The sequence below is a fragment of the Nansenia antarctica genome (assembly GCF_963989245.1).
Source record: "Nansenia antarctica genome assembly, chromosome: 15".
Lineage (NCBI taxonomy): Eukaryota > Metazoa > Chordata > Actinopteri > Argentiniformes > Microstomatidae > Nansenia > Nansenia antarctica.
Genome location: NC_137685.1, coordinates 20278138 through 20302478, shown reverse-complemented (window position 1 = coordinate 20302478; position 24341 = coordinate 20278138). Strand labels below are relative to the sequence as shown.

The following is a 24341-nucleotide window of genomic DNA, read 5'->3' as shown; positions in this document are numbered from 1 at the left end:
TCTGCGCTTGGGTTCCCTATCTGACCGTAACAGGGAGTCTCCGTTCCCACACTAGCAGGCTCAGGAACAGCTTCTTCCCTGCAACTGTTCCTCTGCTGAACCCCCCACCACCCTCCCTCCACCCCCCAACAAGAGGAACATGATCTCCCAGTATCAGTGTACCCCCCCCATACCTCTACTGGCTGCACACTCAGGACTTCAATTAAACTCTTTGTTGCACTACTGCTTGTTTACACATACCATATTTATTATGGTCATAATTATTGGTCTCCAATTAAACAACTTACATTACATGTAACATACCTCAATACCTATTGCCCTTGTTCAGCTGTACATATCATATTGATATTCATCTCATGTATGTGTTATACTAATTTATTTATACTCACTGGAATACCTTACACTGTAATATCATGCACTGTCTATAATATCATGTCTTTTGCACTATGCCACTATTTGCACACTATTTACTATCTATCTGGTTAGATGCCAAACTACACTTCGTTGTCTCAGTACTCTGTACAATGCGATGACAATAAAGTTGAATCTAATCTAATCTTATTTTATTTTATTTATGTATTTATTTACCAGGGACAGTGCACATTAATCAACAAATGAGTTTCCACATCAATGTAAATGCGCCAGAGTTGGCTCATGAGCTAATTTCCATCTGTAGTCCCTGAGCAGGCTATTACAAAATGAATGGTGTAGTGTCATTAAAAACATCAGCAAGCACAACAAAGCGACACAACAGGCAATACACTACATGACAATACAAGACAAAGCAAGACAATACAAGATAAGCAGGCACAGCAAAATGCATTACATTGCAATACAGTACAAAAATAGATAATACACAGATACATGACAAAGTGACGAATATAATTAAAAACAGTGTTTACGAGGAATGCTTGAAATGAGTATGATTACTCATGATCACAAATTTGGTTTAGTTTAAGCCACCCCTTAAGTTTAAGTTGAAAAGTTAGAAAGCTATTGCACTGTCTTAGATCAGTAGGAAGGGTATTCCAGTAATGGATGGCTCTGACTGAGAAGACTGTTTGCCCAAACTTACTACGTCTAAATGGTCCATCACAGTCTCCTCTAGTAGTTGCCCTTGTTGCCCTGCTGTTACTATCCTTCTGAGTTATAAACTGACTCAGTGGAGGAGGTGCAAGCCCATGTAGAACCTTACAAATTAGACAAGCATCTGCAAAACGTTTAAAACTAACAAAATTAAATAAATTGTACTTTTGTACTATATGGCAATGGTGGTAGCTATTGGCCTTTCGGTCAAGTGTCTTTAATGTTTTTTTTGTAAAGGGACTCTACTCTTACATTGCAGAACACACATATTAGGTTAATAGAACCTGTTGGACTCTATGTTGTAACAGTTCCCTCTAGTGGGAAGAGGTAGTCTCAGTTGTGAATGAACTTTTTCAAACAACCAAGTCATGATACACACATGATCAAATGTATAAGCCACATGATGTAGCCAAAAGAACAGAACATCTTGCATCACGCAATTGAATGTATGGCTCAGCTAGGTTGGCGGAGGTAGACATCGGAGGACGGGCTCATTGTAATGTATTGGATGGAATAAGGAACCATTCCCTATTCCGTTCCATGCATCTCAATGAGCCCCATCCTCCGATGTCTACCTCCACCAGCCTCCACTGCTATGGTTATATGACTTCGTTTTTGTAGGTCATTCAAGCTCACGTACAGATCTTACTGACGGGAAAGGCATCTTGGTATTACTCTAGTAGAGAACACAGGGATTACATTGAGGGCCAGAGAAGGATAGATGAGAAGGTAGTGTATGCTCCCTGCATGCAAACTCAAAAGATGAAGAGCTCCATTGTGCGGGTATTGATCCATTATATTTTAGTAAGAGAGGAATATGAAGCAGATGGAGATTGGATGGTTGGAGGTTGATCAATGGGGGACATAAAATGGGATTGAACCATGAAGCGTGTACTGTGTTGTTAGTAAAACAATCAAAGCAGGTGCATATACACTTTACAGTGAATAATGTATGTTTACGTGGAATGTGTAATTGTATGTAAAATAATGTTTGTTTTTCTTCCTTCTCTCCCTCTTCCCCCTCCCTCTAAAATCACTCCTTTCTCCTTCCCCTCTTCACACTCCTCCATCTTCCATCTTCCTCTCATTTCCGACTGTCTCTCTGTCTCTCTGTCTCTCTGTCTCTCTGTCTGTCTCTCTGTCTCTCTGTCTCTCTCTGTCTCTCTGTCTCTCTGTCTCTCTGTCTCTGTCTGTCTCTCTGTCTCTCTGTCTCTCTGTCTCTCTGTCTCTCTGTCTCTCTGTCTCTCTCTGTCTCTCTGTCTCTCTGTCTCTCTGTCTCTCTGTCTCTCTCTGTCTCTCTGTCTCTCTGTCTCTCTGTCTCTCTCTGTCTCTCTGTCTCTCTCTCTCTCTGTCTCTCTGTCTCTCTGTCTCTCTGTCTCTCTGTCTCTCTGTCTCTCTTCCTCCCCTTTGTTTCTCCCCCTAATTCTCATCATTATCCTACTCATCCTAAACAACATCCTTCTACCCTCCTCCCCTCCTCCCCTCTGCCCCCCCCCCCCCCCCACTCCCCCTTCTCCCCTCTTCCCCTCTCCCACCTCTCCCCCCTCCCCTACTGCTCTCCTCCCCTCTCCCACCTCTCCCCCCTCCCCTACTCCCCCTACTCCCCCTCCTACCCTCTCTCCCCTCTCCCCCCTCCCCTCCTCCCCCCCCCTCCCCTCCTCCAGAGTGTTCCCATCCCGGGGCCAGGGCTCAGGCGGAGGACAGGCTGCTGAACACTCTCTTCAGCCGCTACAACAATCTAGCACGGCCCGTGGCTAACACCACTGACGTGGTCAGCGTACGCTTCGGCCTGTCCATCGCTCAGCTCATCGACGTGGTGAGGGACAATGACCCATTGATTTCACTCCTGTGATATTGACATTTACACTTTTTTGACAGACACCTTTATTCAAAGCAACTTACAACAAATATATTTGTCTAAGTAAGTGAAACGTCTATCAGTCATCACAAGAAAAAGTAATCTATGCTAGGACAGAGGTCGCAGGTCGCAATTAGCTAGCTATGTTTCCTGTCTCACACTTTATCTGATTCAGTCAGATGGGGGTGGCATACTATGCTAGGCTGGCAGAATATAGTGTAACCGCATTATAAGTAATGAAATGCTTGACATAAACTATACAACAGGGTCAATAACTGGGGAAGGTTAATCCACAATGCATTTTCGTATTCACACTTAGTGTATATTATCATCATAGCATAGTAGCCTATGTATATCAGGCTATAATTAGGTGGTACCTTCCAGGCCCGTGGTCCTAGGGTACTTCGTAATATCATAGCTTAGTATATCATGTGTTCAACTTGGCCCATATTAGGTGAGTGGTCTACCCCCCTGTCTGTCAATCTCACCCCATTTATGGTTATGGGGGCATATCTGTAGGAACACGCCCCATTGCCGTTTGCGGTTATATACAGTATATATATATATATATTATTATTATTTATTTTTATTTGTATTGATATGTGATATGATGCATGATCATCATACTAGAGATACAGATGACTTTAAGACAGGGGGAGACTGGTGGAGGTAGAAATCGGTGGACGTGCTCAGTGAGTGTAATGCATGAAACATGTGTTGATACTGTTCCTGAATCCGTTCCATGCATTCCAATGAGCCCGTCCTCCGACTTCTACCTCCACCAGCCTCCCCTGCTTCAGGGATCCTACGTTCCCTTACTATAATGAATTGGTGTGGTGCTAATAGTACAGTATGACAGTTGAAACATGTAACCTTTCTTTTCGAGGGGTACCATGAATTTGCACTTTATCAGTCATTTAAGACCGTGATCATACAGTACATATCCCCTTCCAACAGCCAACTCGTGAGCTTAGAATTATAAGGTTCTATCTCCGTTTAGGGTAGTTCAGAGATACTGAGCGTCAAAGTTTTTACATTCCATTATGTTTTGTGAGATGGAACCTTTGTATTTTATGAATTACTAACTCAAAAATGTCAACATTTTAAAAATAACACCACACAGGCATTAATAAACACCTAATGGATCAGATTATGTAAAAAACTAAATTTGGACAAAAATGGAGATAGAACCTTATAATTCTAACGTCACGAACTCTGTCTCATTGTTCTTTTTCTCCAAGGACGAGAAAAATCAAATGATGACCACAAATGTCTGGGTGAAACAAGTGAGTATCTCTCCATCGAATCATTATGGATACTGTCGACAATAGGGTTAGGGTTAGGGTTAGCAGTTTTTGGGCAGCGATTTGGTGTCGAGGGGTCTGTTTGTTGCCATACTGTTACTGTTGGTTCTGCTCTTTCAGGAGTGGTACGACTACAAACTGAGGTGGAACCCTAGAGAATATGAAAACATCACGTCCATGAGGATCCCCTCACAGCTCATCTGGAGACCGGACATCGTTCTGTACAACAAGTACGTTTAGGTTTTCACCCCAAAGTGTCATTATTGATACACTATAGCCCCCGACTTCCAGGCTACCCACCACCCTCAAATACATGATAGTATATACATATCAGGGAAGGCTGGTGGAGGTAGCTGATGCCTCAACCAGCCTCCCCTAATAGACATAAACTCCATCCAAATACCCTAAATACAGAATGCTGTACATATACATTCCATCCACATACTAACCATGGCGTTAAGATACTCTACCTCTCCATCTGCATACAATCTCACTCCAATCGAATCGTGCTTGTAGCTTGAATGTACAGTACATGTCGTGAGCTTAGAATTATAAGGTTCTATCTCCGTTTAGGGTAGAGATATTGAGCGTCAAAGTTTTTACATTCCATTATGTTCTGTGAGATGGTACCTTTGTATTTTATGAATTACTAACTCAAAAATGTCAACATTTTAAAAATAACATCACACAGGCATTAATAAACACCTAATGGATCAGATAATGTAAAAAAACTCAATTTTGACAAAAATGGAGATAGAACCTTATAATTCTAACGTCACAATGTGTGATTCGTTTGGCTCCTCCCCTCTCTCTCCTCTTCAGTGCCGACGGTGACTTCACTGTCACCCACCTGACCAAGGCCCACCTCTTCCATGACGGCTGGATCAAGTGGGTCCCCCCGGCTATCTACAAGTCCTCCTGCAGCATCGACGTCACCTTCTTCCCCTTCGACCAGCAGAACTGCACCATGAAGTTCGGCTCGTGGACCTACGACAGAGCCAAGATCGACCTGGTCAGCATGGCCAGCAATGTGGACCAGGTGAGTGGCCAGTCAATGTGTACCAGGAGAGTGGGCCTGCACTGTGGACCAGGTGAGTGGCCAGGCAACATGTTCCAGGTGAGTGGGCCTGCATCGTGGACCAGGTGAGTGACCAGCACTGTGGACCAGGTGAGTGGGCCTACACCAGGCTGTGACGTTGAGGACACATCGTCTGTTATGGGTAAATATGAACGGAATGCCTTTCTCATTTCTCATCTCTCTCTCTCTTGCTTTCTTTCTCTTTTGTTCTCTCTCTCTCTTTCCCTCCCTCCCTTCCTCTCTCTCCCTCTCCCCGCCCTCTTTCCGGACCTGCAGATGAACTACTGGGAGAGCGGAGAGTGGGTGCTCGTCAGCGCCGTGGCCAACTACCACATCAAAAAGTACGAGTGTTGCCACGAGGTCTACTCCGACATCACCTACTCCTTCCTCATCCGGAGGCTCCCTCTCTTCTACACCATCAACCTCATCGTCCCCTGCCTCCTCATCTCCTGCCTGACCGTCCTGGTCTTCTACCTGCCCTCCGACTGCGGGGAGAAGATCACCCTGTGCATCTCCGTCCTCCTCTCCCTGACCGTCTTCCTCCTCCTCATCACCGAGATCATCCCCTCCACCTCACTGGTCATCCCGCTGATAGGCGAGTACCTCCTCTTCACCATGATCTTCGTCACCCTCTCCATCATCATCACCATCTTCGTGCTCAACGTGCACCACCGCTCGCCGCGCACGCACACCATGCCGCGCTGGGTGCGCACCGTCTTCCTGGACGTCGTGCCCGGCGTCCTGTGCATACGGCGTCCTCCTCCGGCCGTGGTCAAAGAGGTCAACGGCGGGAAGCTCATGGAGATGATGCGCACCAGGGTCGGACGCGGCAGCGGCCGGGGACGGGACGGCGTCTGGGGCGGTGGTGTGTGTTCTGGGCCCGGGGACGGGGCCGGGGACGAGCCCTACTTCTCCCCCTCCACCTCCTCCTCCGCCACCTCCCCTCAGGGTGCCCCCCAGGACAGCTTGGCCCGTTCGTCCTCTCTCTCCCTGGGTCGGCGCACGGAGACGGAGGCCCCCCTGGTGGGGGGGCTACCGAAGCAGCAGAAGCCTCTGGGTCTAGGCGGGTCACTCTCCTCCAGCCACAGCCAGTACACCATCCTACGGGAGGAACCCCACTCCTCCTCCTCCTCCTCCTTCTCTTCCACCCGGCCAGGCTGCTCCACACCGCCTCCTCCTCCTCCTCCTCCCCTCCACCCCCACCTCCATCGGCCCAGGAAGAAGCACCACCACCCCCTCCACCACCACCACCACCACTACCAGGCCAGGCCGAAGCTCCGTTCCCTCAGTGTGCAGTATGGCCTGGGAGAGAGAGAGAGGCCCCAGAGCTCTGTCCGCGGTCGCTCTCGCAGCATCCAGTACTGCAGCCTGCACGAGGAGGCCTCCAAGGTAACGCATGGATGCTGGTTCAGGACCCCTGTGCTGTGTGTGTGTGTGTGTGTGTGTGTGTGTGTGTGTGTATGAGTGTGTGTGCGTATGTGTTGGAGGGTCAGCAAAGGCAGAAGACAAATATCAGCTTGTCCCCCCAAACATCGAAAATGCTCATTCTATTCTATTCTATTCTATTCTATTTTCATTGTATTTCATCGCAGAGCTTGAATGGTAAAAGCCTCAGTAAGCCACAGCCTCTCTCCCAGAACCAGCCCCACCCCCTGGGGGAGGAGAGGAGGCAGAGCTGTCCTGTCCTGTGTAGGCGTCACACAGGTGGAGGCGGGGGTCCAGGCCGGGCAGACGTCACCAAGGCTGGAGGCTCCAGCAACTCCGGGGACGCCCAGGGTCTCCTCTCCCTGTCCCCCTCCCTGTGGAAGGCTGTGGAGGGGGTGCAGTACATCGCTGACCACCTCCGAGCCGAGGACATGGACTTCTCTGTAGGTTTTGATTGATTGATTGATTGATTGAGAATGTTTATTTTGGTCAATTCATAATACAGATATTAAACATTAAAAACATTAAAAACATAACAAATTTACACAGTCACAATGCGTAACACCAGGACCAAAAAGGTGTAGGCTGAAGCCATGGCTTATTGCGCCTACCCTTTTTACATGTATGGTTTTTCCCCATGAGTACATAATCAAAACATTGCAACTTTTATAAACAAAATTTCACTTACGCATCTTAACAGAAAACTCAAAAGTACCAAACAAAAAACTATATTAATGCGCCTACCCTTTTTACATTAGGTGGATGAGTGACTGAATAAGAATACAGTATGGTGTAATGTTTTGTGTTGCACCGACACTACATGCTTTGGAAGAGAAATAAATTATTTCACAACCTTATGGGTTCTGTGCTGTTCTACGTAAAAAAAACAAGTTCTAGTGCGAACGTGGGAGCTGGTGTTAGGGGGGGGGCGTGTCTGTAATATTAGTGCTTTTAATGTTAAGGCCAGAATTGTTCAGTGCACCTGACCGCTATTCAGCCCATCTGAGTGCATGCGAGACAGCGCCCCCTAGCATAGCACTGTGGTAATTTCACCTGTTACTTGCCGACGCAAACTAAACAATACACCTGCGTCCTGCTTCCGTTATATGCCGGCTGAAAATAATATAGAGCCCAATAATTTTTACTGTCTGTATAAAATGTGTATTTAATGATTGAACCATCTATGTCACACACACACACACACACTCACACACACACACACACACACACACACACACACACACACACACACATACCATAAATGATGCCAGTGAGTTCATGATGTGGCTACCTTTTTCAAGGTCACATGACCACTACACAACAACACACTACAACAGAGTTAAACCCAGTTCACATAATAAGGAAACATTATGATCATAATAACAGAACTAATAATCAACATTGTCTTGTCTTATTCTCTGACTGGACTGAGACACAGATGTATTGTTGTGTCCGTTGCCTTACAGGTCAAGCAGGAGTGGAAGTATGTCGCCATGGTGATCGACCGCATCTTCCTCTGTGTGTTCATCTTGGTGTGCATCCTGGGGACCGTCGGCCTCTTCCTGCCTCCCTGGCTGGCTGGAATGATCTAGAAACTCAATTCCTTTACTCAGGACTCAAGTTGTAAAAGACAATCAGGGGGGATGGTGGATTTTATCATATGGGGACAATTTTAGCATCCCCACAGCGTCAGTGACTTGGTAAAAATGTCATTGCATGTGTGCGTGCCCCCTCCCTCGCCCACAGTGTTTTACTCAATATGCGCAAAACTAAATGTTGAAATAGCAGTAATACCACGTTCATTGATAAAATTACATAAGGGATAGAAAGGGGGAGGGCAGTTTTAGAAGGGGGATGATTTTGACAGTTTTTATTTCAGGGGGGCCATGCCACCCCCCCTCAACTTGAGTGCTGCCTTTCCTTATCTCTTTGTCTCCTACTGTTCTTCTGCACTGACCTTATAGACCTGAACAGATTAAAACCATCAGCTGAAAGTCGTCCTCCCTCTTGTCTTCTTCTGTCCTGGGTTTCCAGGTCAGTATCGTGAGCTTAGAATTATAAGGTTCTATCTCCGTTTAGGGTCGTTCAGAGATATTGAGCGTCAAAGTTGTTACATTCCATTATGTTTTGTGAGATGGAACCTTTGTATTTAGGATATGTAGATAGAGAGAGGAGGACGCTGCTGCTTTAGATCATTGGGACGCACCTGGACTGGCTGTTGATACACAGGATATATTGAGGTCCATGAGCTATAAATAACAAATAAATGGCCAAAAGGACATTCTGAAAGTAAGTGAAATGTGTTCCAAAAAAAAAATGAAAACTAACTTGCCCTCATAGCTGGTATTGCACTTTTGGGCTGAAATAACCTCAATTATAACCTCAATAACCTCTGACACAGTTTTTCCCATTCCTCCGTGCAGAATTATTCCAGATGTGTGGTGTTTGAGGGGTGTCTTGTCTTGCATGCACAGCCCGTTTCAAATCACCCCACAGCATCTCAATAGGATTCAGATCCGGGTTTTCACTTGGCCTTTCCAGAACTCTCCATTTCTTTCTTTTGAGCCGTTCGTTGGTGGATTTACTGGCATGTTTTGGGTCATTGTCATGTTGCATGGTCCACATCTGCTTTAGCTTCAGTTTTGCATGGTCTCACATTTTCCTCAAGCACCCTGTGATACAATATAGAATTCATGTTTGGATACTGGATTCTGATTGGCTAGCAACAGTGGTAAACACCCCCAACTCCCTTCAGTTCAGCTCCGACCGCATTTCCAGTATCAATGCGCCTCCCAATCAATCTGATTAAGAACACCTGTGCTGACTCCGCCCACTGTTTAGCCAATAGCGGTCGACAAATCTGGAGTGTCATTCCAAGGCACCAATCACGAACAAGTTGGCTCAAAGGCCAAGTGAATGTGGCCCTAGCCTACAATGCAATCGTTAATGTTGTTTTATGGGACTATATTCTGTGGCGGAAGGATATATGTATTCTGAAATGATAGAAGTTGTGGAACAGCAGTCAGTCTTCGTCAAACGAAGAAGTGAGAGAACGTGCTGGTATAGAGATGGTAAGTAAGCACGCAGGTCAGAAAGAGAAGATGGAAGTACATCGGCCACGTGTTGAGGAAAAGCCCGGATGACCATCAACGCACAGCCCTCAGATGGACCCCTGATGGACGAAGAACAAGGGAGACGCCCCAAAGAAACCTGGAGGAGAACCGTCGAGAGGCAGCGGGACATGCCGGGTCTGAGACCCCGGGAGGCGGCGGCCGCTGTGGCGAGGGACAGAGACTGGCGGCGTCAACTCGTCGGAGGCCCTACTCTTCACACCCGAAGAAAAAGGACCTAAGTCAAGTAAGTCAAGAAATGATTAATGATTGTAAATAAATGAATTTAATGTTACAACTTACAACTGTGTATTTTTAAATAATGTTACATCTGTGTATTTTTTATATTATGTGGTAGCTTTTGTAGAAAAGCAATTAACCATTCGAGGGCAGGGGGTTGTGGAGACATTTACCACTAGGGTACTCCACAACTAGGGCTGGGCAAACAATCAACATTTCTTTTTCGATAATCGCAAGAATTAACGATCAATTATCGATTAATTGATACGCTTTTTTGAGCTTTTTTTTCATTTTTCATTTCATTTTTTTATTTTTTATAAAATCCCTTCCCAGACTCATAGGGCTTTCACACCGGCAAAGAACCGTGCCGGTTCGCGTTCGGAAACCTCTGAACCTTGGTGCTGTCTGGCGAACGAGCCCGCGTTCATACCAGTGTAACCTGAACCATCCGCGTTATCAACGCTGGGTGATGAAGGGGCGGGATAAACAAACATTTCACAACTAGATGGCAGCTACTTCACTGGAAATGAAGATAATATCTTCCACTACAGTATCTGAAATAAACAAAATTTTCTGTGAAACAAAACAAAAGACACTTTCTACACGCGTTCTTTTACTAATCAGCTGCTCCATTACTGGAATAGAAATGGCTTACGAAATTCGCATTCGCGCATGTCCGCGCGCGTGTGCGTGTGTGTGTTTGCTGAGCATGTGAGGAAGATAGAGAGAATAATGACACTTTTGATATTGTTTTTGATCACTAATGATTAGATTTACATTAGATTACATTTTGTCTACTTCCTCCTTGCTGGTCTCTGCAGCCTAGAATATGACACACCCACTGACGACGTGACTGTTCTACGTTTTGGTTCACGCTTGAGAACCACTATTTTTTGGTGCCCGCTGCGAACCAACTTTTCAGGTTCCGAACCAATTGAGCTTCGGTCTGAACGCGCCGGCCGGTTCCAGACTTGGTTCGCGAACGCGAACAGGTGTGAAAGCCCTATCATACACATCTACAACCCTCTTTCTGCAGGCCTCAGAGAGCTCGATTTCTCTCTCCATGGTGACACCACTCACTTCAACAATCAAGAGCAAACCAAACTAAATGTCTGAGGTTTAAATAAGACAGGCTCCTCCAAAATCCTCTCTAACAATGTTCTAATCATTTACACACAGAGTAGCAATACACAAAGTAGCAATACATGTGGGGGGTGTCTTGTTTTTGCTCACAAGAAAATTGCATTTCCATTCATTCCATTTTACAAATAGATTAAATATTTAAGAAAATAATAATTTCTGTTTCATTTGATTAGTTATATTACCTCCATCCATCAATATTGTTCAAATGAAAATCAAATGTCCATATGTTGAAAAAGACAATGGTTTTCATGTAGTATCCTATCTTTTTCACATGACAGCTGCCACTAGAACTGGGATACTTGTCTTAATTAGTGTTCCTACTACTACTACTACTACGTAGGAACAGTATTGTTATTGGTGGTATACTCCTTATTATTCTTTTTCCCCGCTTTGGTCAAATAGCTCAAAAAGTCCCTGACCGAAAATGCTATAAATGTGCATGCCACAACTAGAGAGCATCAGTAACTATGGCAGAAAGAATGACCATGATTAAACCATAGGTGGCGCTATAATAACCAAAAGTAAATAATTAACTTCAGAATGCTGGCATTTCCACCCCGGATGTATGAAACTTGGTACGTATGTGTCTTTCCTCATGGGGAACATATTTGCCTCAAGAACCGATAAGGTCCGCCATGATGGATTTTTCTGAAGGTGCAAAATCTGGCCAAACTTATAAAAAATTAACTTAAAATCCCCTGTGAGTCTGATTGGTCCAACATTGCATATGGACATGCATGGTGCATGTCTCTCCTTAGGGTGTTAAAGGATAAGAGATCCATTCCAAGTTGGCGGAGAAAATAGCGGTTAAGTCATTAAAGCCGAGCAGGTGATTTTATATAGAAGGTGATCAAATACCAATATTGTTATGTACGACAGTATGTCATTGCAGCACTTTGTTGCACTTTACGACTAGGGATGCTCCGATCTGGATTTTTGGGGCCGATACCGATCACCGATTTTTTTCCTCAAGATCAACCGATACCGATACCGTTTTTTTAAAAATACATACCTATAGGCCTACTGACTGGATAGCCTACATATTTTTTGCTTTTTAGACAAAAGTTTTGATCCATTAGGCACCAAGCAAACGCAGACCCATTTTTATGGCATAGTAAAAGTCTGGCCTATCACCCAGTTAGGGCCTGAAGCCCAAGTCAGTCGATATGGCTGTATAAAAGACATCATAAACGTGGCCTTCATGGTTTACATACTGTTACGTCCTCCTATGTTTTCTGTTCAGTTATCTATCTTCCCCAGGGAAAAAAAAAAAAGAAGAAAAAATAAAATAAAATAAAAAAGATCGGTTTTTGCGATCGGCCATTTTTGCCGATCACCGATCGAGTCATTTGGAGTGAAATCGGCCGATTTAAATCGGTGGCCGATAAATCGGAGCATCCCTATTTACGACGTCACGTTCTGTTAGAGCTTTACGACTGTGTGTGTGTGTTGTCAGAATGAATGGCACTTGACAGTAAACGGATCTCAGTTTGTATACAGGGTTCCCACGGTCATGAAATTCCTGGAAAAGTTATGGAATTTGAAAAACTATTTTCCAGTCTGGAAAAGTTATGGAATTAACTTAACTGTTTTGGAAAAGTTTTGGAAATATACATTGTGTTTAAAATATGTTCACCGAGCATGTCGCCGGCGACATGGAACGAACACTGTTGTATAATAACTTCGCTCTCGTTCCGCATAGGAACAATAAATTGTATGGTGAAACCTACATTGTAGCTACAAGTAGAGCCCACCCCCGCGTCTAGACCAACCAGAAGTCTCTATATCGACGAGCCAATCGGAGGTAATGTTTTTATGTAGTGCGATGCCACCTAACTTGCTTGTTCGCTAATGCTACATAATAATGATCGGCAGTAGGTAGATCTTTTTGTATATCACAGCCTATCCATGTGATTTGCAGATTCGTCCTACTTGCTGGCTATCGTATAGCCTATAATAATTAGTTTGTATAGTTCGCGATGCCGTGGTGAGGAGAGAAGACAAGAGATGAAAAACACTGCTGGGGGTCAGTATAGTAATGTGGCCTGGAGAAGGGAGGAGGTTCATTAGTTTTGATGTTCTTATATTCTTATTATTGCTTAGTCCCTTAGCAGGAAATAAATCTGGGCCAGTTGGCTTCAAAAGGACCATTGTTTAGTTTCTGTCCACAGTCTAGCTGCACCTGCAGACCAGAACGCACCATGTCCTCCACAGGGCTTTCAGACACATACAAAGAAATGAATAAGAAACTGCTTTGAAATGTGAATTCTGTCCAAAAACGTCTGTGAACTGAGCTAACAGTTTTGTCTATAGTTATATACGTGTGTGGAGTGTTTTATTTTAGTGTATTTATACCTAAGGCCTCATAGAACAATTTTCAACATCCAAAAGTCTTCTATCTCATTCTGTACAGTTTGTAATCAATACAAGTACAATCAATCAGAACTGTTTTTTGTTTTATTTTGTATGTTGCTTTTGTGGTCATTTTGAAATACACATAGTCTCCTAAAATTATATATGATAACATACCACAAAAGAGCATTTTGCGCTGAATACAATGATATGCAACACTTGATAGTTCCATTTGGGATTACATAAGCTTATTACAAATTAAAATTATTAAAATTGGGAAAATAGAACAATAGACCCCTGGGGGCAGTGTCTAGATCCCAGACAAATGGTTGCTCACAAAGAGCAGTGTGTGATCAAAATGAAAAGAGTCCTGCAAACCCTTGTCACTGCAAATCAAGTGAATGAGTCAGTGTGTGATGATGTCTTGAGAGAGTACAGGGCGTTCTGTGATTTTGCTCTGGTCACTCCAGGTTTCAGAGAATTTTCCCCCACCTCAGATAGAGTGGATACTCTGTTTCATGAGACCATGGGTTCTAGCACTGAATTCAAAAGACTTTGGGATGTGGTGAAGGTGCTTCTTGTGATGTCCCATGGACAGGCAAGTGTGGAGAGGGGTTTCTCTGTCAATAAAGAAGTTGAGGTAGAGAATCTGAAGGAACAGACCTTGGTGGCCCAGAGACTCATTATCGACCACATTAGGGCAGTTGGAGGAGTGTGTGAAGTTCCGATCACAAAAGAACTGCTTATATCAGCTGCAGGTGCAAGGCAGAAGTATTGTACCTACCTTGATGAGCAAAAGAGAGAGAGAAATAGAAAGACTCTTGAAAAGAAAGTCTCTCATGGATGAACTGGGTGAACTGAAAAAAAAGAGCGCTAGAGTTGAGGCTGATGCCAACGCCCTGGAGAAAGCTGCAGATGAATATGCAAACAAGGCAGAGACCACTAGCAAACTAACCTTCATTGCAAAGTCTAACAGCCTGCGCCGTTCAGCCAAAGAAAAGAAAGCAAGTTTTCTGGACATTGAAAAGCAAATCGATGAGAAACTAAAAGAAATGAAGAGTGAGTAGACACAGTTTAGTACCAAACAGCAACGAAAGCAGGAGACACTCGGTAGTCATTGTATGTGCATACACATTGTTAAAACTAAAGCAAGTTAGTATATCTGTCGCATTCCACTTATGTTTTATACTGTTATGTTGAGTGATTTGTCATGGTAGGCCATGGTGGTTTTTCCTGTTCATTACAGCCTACAGTAGTCTAGCCCTTGTTAGTATACGTGCGGTTCCAGATTCCATGTTCCAGGTTTTAGTCTCAGATTGTTGTGTAGCCTAATGCTGTATGAGGCATTGATTGCTCTTCTACCAGACTGTAATTTATTCTATTTTATTGATATATGATATTGATTGATTGACATGTGAGCTACTGAAGTGAACAATTATTTGTAATTGTTGAATATCTGATTGTCTTGAATATATGAAATGCCATCTGTTACCGCTTCAATGTTTTTGCTTTCTTGAGCATGTAAATACTGTAGCATTTGGTTATTTGTTGTTGTTTGTTGATAAATGCTACATTCACTTCAATGCATAATTGAATACAAGAATACAGGTACAGCTCAATAAATTAGAATATCATGGAAAAGCATGTAAGTAAAAAAGAAAAGTAAATTTATTCCAGTAATTCAATTCAAAAAGTGAAACTCATATAATAGGCTATAGATTCATTACACACAAAGTGACATATTGCAAGCCTTTATTTCTTGTAATTGTGATGATTATGGCTTACAGCTCATGAAAACGAATGAGCTGTAAGTTGTCTGTCAGTATCTCAGAAAAATTAGAATGATAAAACAAATTTTAAAAAATGTAATACAGAAATGTCGGCCTTCTGAAAAGTATGTTCATTTGGTCGGGGCTGGAGGAAGAGCGGAGAGGCACAGAATCCAAGTCATTTTCCACGATATTCTAATTTATTGCACTGCACCTGTATGGGTGCCATAGACTCCAACGCCATTGCGCAATGCCCCAGGATAGGTGGTAATGTTGGATAGACACAACTTCCCTTACATTAACCATGCTACATTTTTGCTACACTGCTGAGGCTCATTATTGCGCTCTATAAACTAAGTCATGGAAATTAGGTAAAATATTATGGAAAAGTTATGGAAAAGTTTTGGAAAATCATTGGTGAAAAAGTGTGGGAACCCTGTGTATACCTGTGTGGATCTACATTTATTAGCATAACACAAACATAATAAATTAGATAGAACAACCCTGTTCATTAATGTTCATTAATGCTTGAGTTCATGTTCATGTTCGCACTGTTACTGTGTTGTGTGCCAATGCACCCCTGTGATGCTGTGTGTGTTATTGAGACCGTTGGGAGAGAGAGCTCCGGTGAACTAAGAAAGTTGTGTATGAGAGTTTACAATTAAATGCACAGATTACATGAGAGAAGCTATCTGTCATTATTTCAACCACTGTCCAAGTGGGGACGTTACAATACTTTCGTTTTAGAACGAAACGTTAGGCTAGCAGCGTTTAGCAGTCACCATTCTTGAGCAAAACATGATACAAACAAACATTAAAATACTCGTGTCGTCTTGATTTTTTTTTCGATTTCAATGTATGACGCATCATTTGAAAGCTTACCATCTGTAGTTTCAGACTATGTAAACAAACGAAAAATTACGTAAGCAAATGGTTATTATTTATCTGGTATAGATACCACTTCTGCGCCGAATGTACCGGCACAAATCCGCACCCGACTGTAATTACCGTAATTTCTAAACGGTTTGTGCTATCGAAAAAAATCCAACTGTCACTGAAAGCTGAAATGTTGCACTTCAACCAACATATAGGGTATTACGGTAAAATGTGACGTGAGGACATTCTCAGTCAGTTTACTCACAGTGATTGGCGGAGCGTTCAGGGACACATGCTTTTTTTCAGTTCTCCGGTCATAATAACTCGCTGCCTTTCTGCGCAGCCTGAATCAAAGTGGACTGTCTGAATCATTTGGTGGCGGAGCAAATTCATTTGTGGCGGCCTGCCACCAATAAATGCATATAGAGGAAACACTGCTCTCTCTGTCCATCTGTCTCTCTGTTTGTCTGCCTGTCTGTCTGTCTGTCTTTCTCTCTCGCTCCTTCTCACTCTATCTGTGCATGTCTATGTTGTTCTTAGGTCGTTCGTCTGTTTCTCAGGGGGGTAGTTGCCAGAGAGACTTGTGTGTGTCCGCAGTACAACGTCCCCCTGCCCGGTCACCGCCACGATGACTCAGCAGACACTAAACCTTGTCCCTTCTTCTTCTCTCCTCTCCCCTTCCCCCCCCCCCCCCCCCCCCCACCACCGCCTCTCTCCCAGGTGTGCACCCTGACAAAAGAAGACAACCGCAAGGTGGGGGAGATCCCCGAGGACGAGCAGCTCCATGTGCTGCCCCTCTACAAGGTCTCGCTCACCGACGAGCACGGCAGCGAGGAGGGCCAGCGGCAGAAGATGAAGTCCGGCGCCATCCAGGTGCTGGACAACTTCTGCCGCGTCGTCCGCAAGCTCCCCGAGCCGGAGAAGAAAACCGCGGTCGTCAAAACACACAATTTCCTGGACCCCAACATCGGCGGCGTGGCGGTGGCCCCGGCCCATGGCTCCATCCTGCCCGGCGCGAGCTGCATGCCACCACGCCGCTGAAGAGGCCCGACCGCTCCCACCCCACGCGCATCTCCCTGGTCTTCTACATGCACAAGAACCTGAACCAGCCCGTCCACGGCCTGGCCGTGTGGGAGGCCACGCTCACAAGGACCAGAACAACCCCTGGACAGCCTGCCTGCCCTGCCTACCCTCCTGCCTGCCTGCCCTGCCTACCCTCCTGCCTGCCTAACGACTACTCCTCCTGCCTAAGCCCCTGCCTGCCTAACGACTACTCCTGCCTAAGCCCCTGCCTGCCGACTACTCCCCCTGCCTGCCGACTACTCCCCCTGCCTGACCCCCGCTTGCCCTACGCCTACGACCATTCTCTGCCTAACCCCTTTAATAAATATCCTTTGTTATTACCCTAGTCTCTGTGTCCGTCTGTTCTGGGGTGCTGCCACATTTGACCGCTTGATTCAGGCCTAACAATATTACTATTATCCATATTCTCAAATGCATAATGGTTTCAGGGAGGAAAGGAGCGTTTTTGGATTGTGGCTCTTGCAAAAATATTTTTTTGTCAATGTGGCTCCTGATTAGGACAAGGTTGAGTACCACTGATCTAGAAGCTCCATTCCTTTATTTTTTTCTGAGTGGCTCATATCCCACTCATATTTTTTTTATTTTTTTATTGACAGTTACAGTGAAGATTTAGACAGGAAGGATGGGTGAGAGAGAGAGAGGAGGGATGACATGCAGGATATGTCCCCGGACGGAATCGAACCGGGGACCCTGCAGTTACATGGTCAACGCTTAACCCGCTATGCCACCTAAGCGCCCCCCTAGAAGCTCCATTCCTTTACTCAGTACTCAAGTCGTAAAAGAAAATCAGGGGGGAGGTGGATTTGATCATATGGGGACAATTTTAGCATCCCCACAGCGTCAGTGACTTGGTAAAAATGTCATTGCATGTGTGCGTGCCCTCTCCGTCGCCCACAGTATTTTACTCAATATGCGCAAAACAAAATGTTGAAATGGCAGTAACACCACGTTCATTGATAAAATGACATAAGGGATAGAAAGGGGGGATGGCAGTTTTAGAAGGGGGATGATTTTGACTGTTTTTATTTCAGGGGGGGATGCCATCCCCCCTCAACGTGAGTGCTGCCTTTACTTATCTATTTGTCTCCTACTCTTCTTCTGCACTGACATTATAGACCTGAACAGATTAAAACCATCCGCTGAAAGTCGTCCTCCCTCTTGTCTTCTGTCCTGTGTTTCCAGGTCAGTTTGTGAGCTTAGAATTATAAGGTTCTATCTCCGTTTAGGGTAGTTCAGAGATATTGAGCGTCAAAGTTTTTACATTCCATTATGTTTTGTGAGATGGAACCTTTGTATTTTATGAATTACTAACTCAAAAATTCATTTTTAAAATGACTCAAATGTCATTTTTAAAATAACACCACACAGGCATTAATAAACACCTAATGGATCAGATTATGTAAAAAACTCAATTTTGACAAAAATGGAGATAGAACCTTATAATTCTAACGTCACGAGTTAGCATAAAGGACATGTAGATAGAGAGAGGAGGATACTGCTGCTTTAGATCATTGGGACACACCTGGACTGGCTGTGGATACACAGGATATATTGAGATAAATAACAAATACATGGCCAAAAGGACATTCTGAAAGTAAGTGAAATGTGTTAAAAAACAATGAAAACTAACTTGCCTTCCTCATAGCTGGTATTGCACTTTTTGGCTGAAATAACCTCAATTAAATCTCTGACACAGTTTTTCCCCATTCCTCCATGCAGAATTATTCCAGATGTGTGGTGTTTGAGGGGTGTCTTGTCTTGCATGCACAGCCCGTTTCAAATCACCCCACAGCATCTCAATAGGATTCAGATCCGGGCTTTCACTTCAGCCGTTCCAGAACTCTCCATTTCTTCCTTTTGAGCCGTTCGTTGGTGGATTTACTGGCATATTTTGGGTCATTGTCATGTTGCATGGTCCACATCTGCTTTAGCTTCAGTTTTGCATGGTCTCACATTTTCCTCAAGCACCCTATGATACAATATAGAATTCATAGTGGATTCTATGATGGTGAGCAATGACCTCTACAACAGCATGTTTGGATACTGGATTCTGATTGGCTAGCAACAGTGGTAAATACCCCCAACTCCCTTCAGTTCAGCTCCGACCGCATTTCCAGTATCAATGCGCCTCCCAATCAATCTGATTAAGAACACCTGTGCTGGCTCCGCCCACTGTTTAGCCAATAATCAGTCTACAAATCTGGAGTGTCATTCCAAGGCACCAATCACGAACAAGTTGGCTCAAAGGCCAAGTGAATGTGGCCCTAGCCTACAATGCAATCGTTAATGTTGTTTATGGGACTATATTCTGTGGCGGAAGGATATATGTATTCTGAAATGATTAATCGTTTAAAGAAGTTGTGGAACAGCAGTCAGTCTTCGTCAAACGAAGAAGTGAGAGAACGTGCTTGTATAGAGATGGTAAGTAAGCACGCAGATCAGAAAGAGAAGATGGAAGTACATCGGCCACGTGTTGAGGAAAAGCCCGGAGGACCATCAACGCATATAATATATATAATATATAATAGCCCTCAGATGGACCCCTGATGGACGAAGAAAAAGGGGGACGACGCCCCAAAGAAACCTGGAGAAGAACCGTCGAGAGGCAGCGGGACATGCCGGGTCTGAGATCCCGGGAGGCGGTGGCCGCTGTGGCGAGGGACAGAGACCGGTGGCGTAAACTCGTCGGAGGCCCTACTCTTCACACCCGAAGAAAAAGGACCTAAGTCAAGTAAGTCAAGAAATGATTAATGATTGTAAATAAATGAATTTAATGTTACAACTTACAACTGTGTATTTTTTATAATGTTACATCTGGTGTATTTTTTATATTATGTGGTAGCTTTTGTAGAAAAGCAATTAACCATTCGAGGGCAGGGGGTTGTGGAGACTTTTACCACTGGTACAGGGTACTCCACAACTAGGGCTGGGCAAACAATCAACATTTCTTTTTCGATAATCGCAAGAATTAACGATCAATTATCGATTAATTGATAAGCTTTTTTTTTCATTAAAAAACAAGTTTTGTTTTTTTTTCCCTTGGGGAAAAACGTTATTTGTGTTGCTATTGCACACATTCATTCATTCACATTCAAACTAGACACTACAGTCAGATAACAATCCTCTTAAACAAGGCAGTGAGTAGCCTAAATTGTTTAACTTAAAAACACATTTTACGTTATAAATAAAAATATAGAAAATAAGTAACTCACCATAGGAGCAGTAAAAAAACAGTTACTCACAAATAGGAGGATGACTGAAAACGTTAGTGTCCTTAAGAGCGTCCAGCTTAACTTCAATTTAAACTCCAGCGAGAGACTGTAGGCGGCAGGCCTACTGGTTCTTGTTCAGAAAGATGATCATGTTAACATGTTCAGGGGTGAGAGACGAACGCAATCTGGTGACACGTGGACAAACTAATTTCCATTATTATTATTATTAAAAAAAATAAAAAATTATCGAGCAAAATATTTTGTGATCGACCAAGATCCTTATCGATCAATTATCGATCGTCGATCATTGATGCCCACCTCTATCCACCACCCCCTTCCTCTCATGGTAAGTTGCTTACATTTCCACCCCCAGGCTTCACAGCTGTTATGAGGTTCTTGTGCTCAAATGCTGTCTTTGGTTTGTACCAAACAAGTCTTCTGTTACTGTGCATAAATACTTCATCCAAAACACATTGTTCCAGAAGTCATGGTGTTTGAAAATGCTTGGACGGCCTGACCTGGCCATGTTGGCAGTTGTTTTAAATGTTCTCCACTTGTAAATTATTTTCAGGACAGTGGAATGGCTGATTTCTAATTGTTTGGAGATCTTTATAAATCCCTTCCCAGACTCATACACATCTACAACCCTCTTTCTGCAGGCCTCAGAGAGCTCGATTGATCTCTCCATGGTGACACCACTCACTTCAACAATCAAGAGCAAACCAAACTAAATGTCTGAGGTTTAAATAAGACAGGCTCCTCCAAAATCCTCTCTAACAATGTTCTAATCATTTACACACAGAGTAGCAATACACAAAGTAGCAATACATGTGGGAGGTGTCTTGTTTTTGCTCACAAGAAAATTGCATTTCCATTAATTCCATTTTACAAATAGATTAAATATTTAAGAAAATAATAATTTCTGTTTCATTTGATTAGTTATATTACCTCCATCCATCAATATTGTTCAAATGAAAATCAAATGTCCATATGTTTAAATATGTTGAAAAAGACAATGGTTTTCATGTAGTATCCTATCTTTTTCACATGACGGCTGCCACTAGAACTGGGATACTTGTCTTAATTAGTGTTCCTACTACTACTACTACTACTACTACTACTACTACTACTACTACTACTACTACTACTACTACTACGTAGGAACAGTATTGTTATTGGTGGTATACTCCTTATTATTCTTTTTCCCCGCTTTGGTCAAATAGCTCAAAAAGTCCCTGACCGAAAATGCTATAAATTTGCATGCCACAACTAGAGAGCATCAGTAACTAGGGCAGAAAGAATGACCATGATTAAACCATAGGTGGCGCTATAATAACTAAAAGTAAATAATTAACTTCAGAATGCTGGCATTTCCACCCCGGATGTATGAAACTTGGTACGTATGTGTCTTTCCTCATGGGGAACATATTTGCCTCAAGAACCGATAAGGTCCGCCATGATGGATTTTTCTGAAGGTGCAAAATGGCCAAACTTATAAAAATTAACTTAAAATCACCTGTAAGTCTGATTGGTCCAAAATTGCATATGGACATGCATGGTGCATGTCTCTTAGGGTGTTAAAGGATAAGAGATCCATTCCAAGTTGGCGGAGAAAATATATGACGGTCACAGTACAATTATAATGTCATAAAATCAGGATTTATACTGTGTAGACCTGTTCACAACAATACTACCAGACTATAACTGTGGTCCTATTAACAACAATACTGCCAGACTATAACTGTGGTCCTATTAACAACAATACTGCCAGACTAAATTGTGTAAACACTGTTGGGCCCCCTGTGGGGAGCATGCAGCATCTGGCCAGTAGAGGGAGCTACAGGACTGGTGGAGAGTAGATGAAGACATGATTGAAGACTGGTTGGTGTCAATCATGTCATTGTCATTTGGCATTTAACCTGTGTGTTTTTTTTCTCTTCCGACAATCGGTAGGAAGTGATGGTGAGACCAAGACATAGGCCTACACTATGGACCAGTGAGTGAAGACATAGGCCTACACTATGGACCAGTGAAGACATAGGCCTACACTATGGACCAGTGAAGACATAGGCCTACACTATGGACCAGGACAGCTTGGCCCGTGCGTCCTCTCTCTCCCTGGGTTGGCTGCTCCACACCGCCTCCTCCTCCTCCTCCTCCTCCCCTCCACCCCCACCTCCCCCATCGCCCCAGGGAAAAGCACCACCACCACCACCACCACCACTGCCAGGGCAGGCCTAAGCTCCGTTCCCTCAGTGTGCAGTATGACCTGGGAGAGAGAGAGAGGCCCCAGAGCTCTGTCCGCGGTCGCTCTCGCAGCATCCAGTACTGCAGCCTGCACGAGGAGGCCTCCAAGGTAATGCATGGATGCTGGTTCAGGACCCCAGTTTAGAGGTGTGCGTGTGTGCAGGGCTTAAAGTTCTCCGGCACGGTGCCGGATTTCCGGCGCGGGGGAATTTTGAGCAAAAACAAAAAACAAAATGCTATTTGCATCGTAATTTAAAGAGTCATCTTCAGCAAAGAGACAGTTCCGCCTACCAATGGTATCACATTGCTCAAGCCAACCAACGACTTCTAGCCAATCGGAGGCAGAGTAGTGGGCCGGGCCTTAAGAAGTTTGAATGAGTGTAATGTTAGCTTGTAGAGACGTTCGCTTTTAGCAGCCCGCTATCTCGCTAACTTTAGTAAGAGTCTATTAAAATGGAAGCCAAGTTTCTTAAACATGGCGAAGACACAGCTATACTAGAACGAGGAGTAAGGAATAAATGGCGCTGGGCATGGATAGAGGAGAGTAGTGAGGGGAAGCCTTATGGACGTGGTGCCTCAAACTGAGGGAGCCAGGTGCTTGTTTCTGTACGCCGTGCTCAAAGAAACTCGTCTACGGCAGTATAGTATATACATATATATCGTATAGTATAAAGTATAGTAGTGGGAAGAAGGTTATTGCTCGACATGCCTCAGATCCCGGTCACCAAGCTTCGGTTCGAGCGCTTGCTCATACAACAACCTTGCCGGGAGCGACGGCGACAGGTAGCCTACCACTTCATCTTCAATGACCGACCGTGTTTGCGAGCAAAAGATCCGAGTGTGCGCGTTTATAGCTGAACATGATCTGTCTTTCACAATGGCTCAGCCACTCGTCGATTTGTGCAAGAAGCTATCAGAAGACAGAAATGCACTGACAAAGCTGTCCGTTTCCAATAAGCACGCCAGCTATTTAAACACACATGGCCTTGCCCCGGAATTTAAAAAACGGCTGTGTGAAAAGCTTAAAAAAAGCAACGTTTTCAATGAATATCGACGAAGCTACTAATCTTAACATGGACAAAATCCTCAATGTCCTTGTTCGATTTTTTGATGATGATCTGGCCAAAGTAACAACACAACACCTAGCCAGCAGGAAAGTAAACATCGCCAACTCGTCAGCCCTCGTGCATGACTGGTCACTAGTCATCAGTATTCTACTTGATGGAGATCTATTGATCTATTGTTTTAGTGATAGTGGCTTAATAAGTGATGCAATCAGTTTGGCCTTAAGTGATTTAATCAGTTTGTGACCCCCCTCCCCAAGAAAAAGTTTCAGGCACAGGATTTTTTCCCTCTTTAAGCCCTGCATGCCGGTTCACATTTAGACCAATCAGGAGTAGCCCTTGTGTCACGTCGTCAACTGAATGTTTAATGTCATTAATCTGATTTTGGATCAGCGGTTAGAGAGAGATGGGCGTGGATTTAGGTGCACTTTTAGTCAACATCCATTATAGCGCTGATCTAGGATCAGATATATTTTAATCAGCTAAAATGTTCA

General features: G+C 43.9%; 1 protein-coding gene across 1 annotated transcript; it reads left to right on the top strand.

Annotated features, from left to right (window-relative positions):
• Positions 1 to 2773: 2773 nt before the first annotated feature.
• Positions 2774 to 8343, top strand: LOC308171227 (neuronal acetylcholine receptor subunit alpha-4-like; the record flags this gene model as incomplete). Its single annotated transcript, XM_080546070.1, has 8 exons — positions 2774 to 2902; positions 4186 to 4230; positions 4369 to 4478; positions 5071 to 5287; positions 5603 to 6228; positions 6544 to 6715; positions 6964 to 7194; positions 8218 to 8343. The coding sequence occupies exons 2-8, from the start codon at positions 4201 to 4203 to the stop codon at positions 8341 to 8343; spliced, it is 1512 nt and encodes a 503-aa protein (XP_080402196.1). The 5' UTR covers positions 2774 to 2902; positions 4186 to 4200.
• Between the last annotated feature and the right edge of the window lie 15998 nt (positions 8344 to 24341).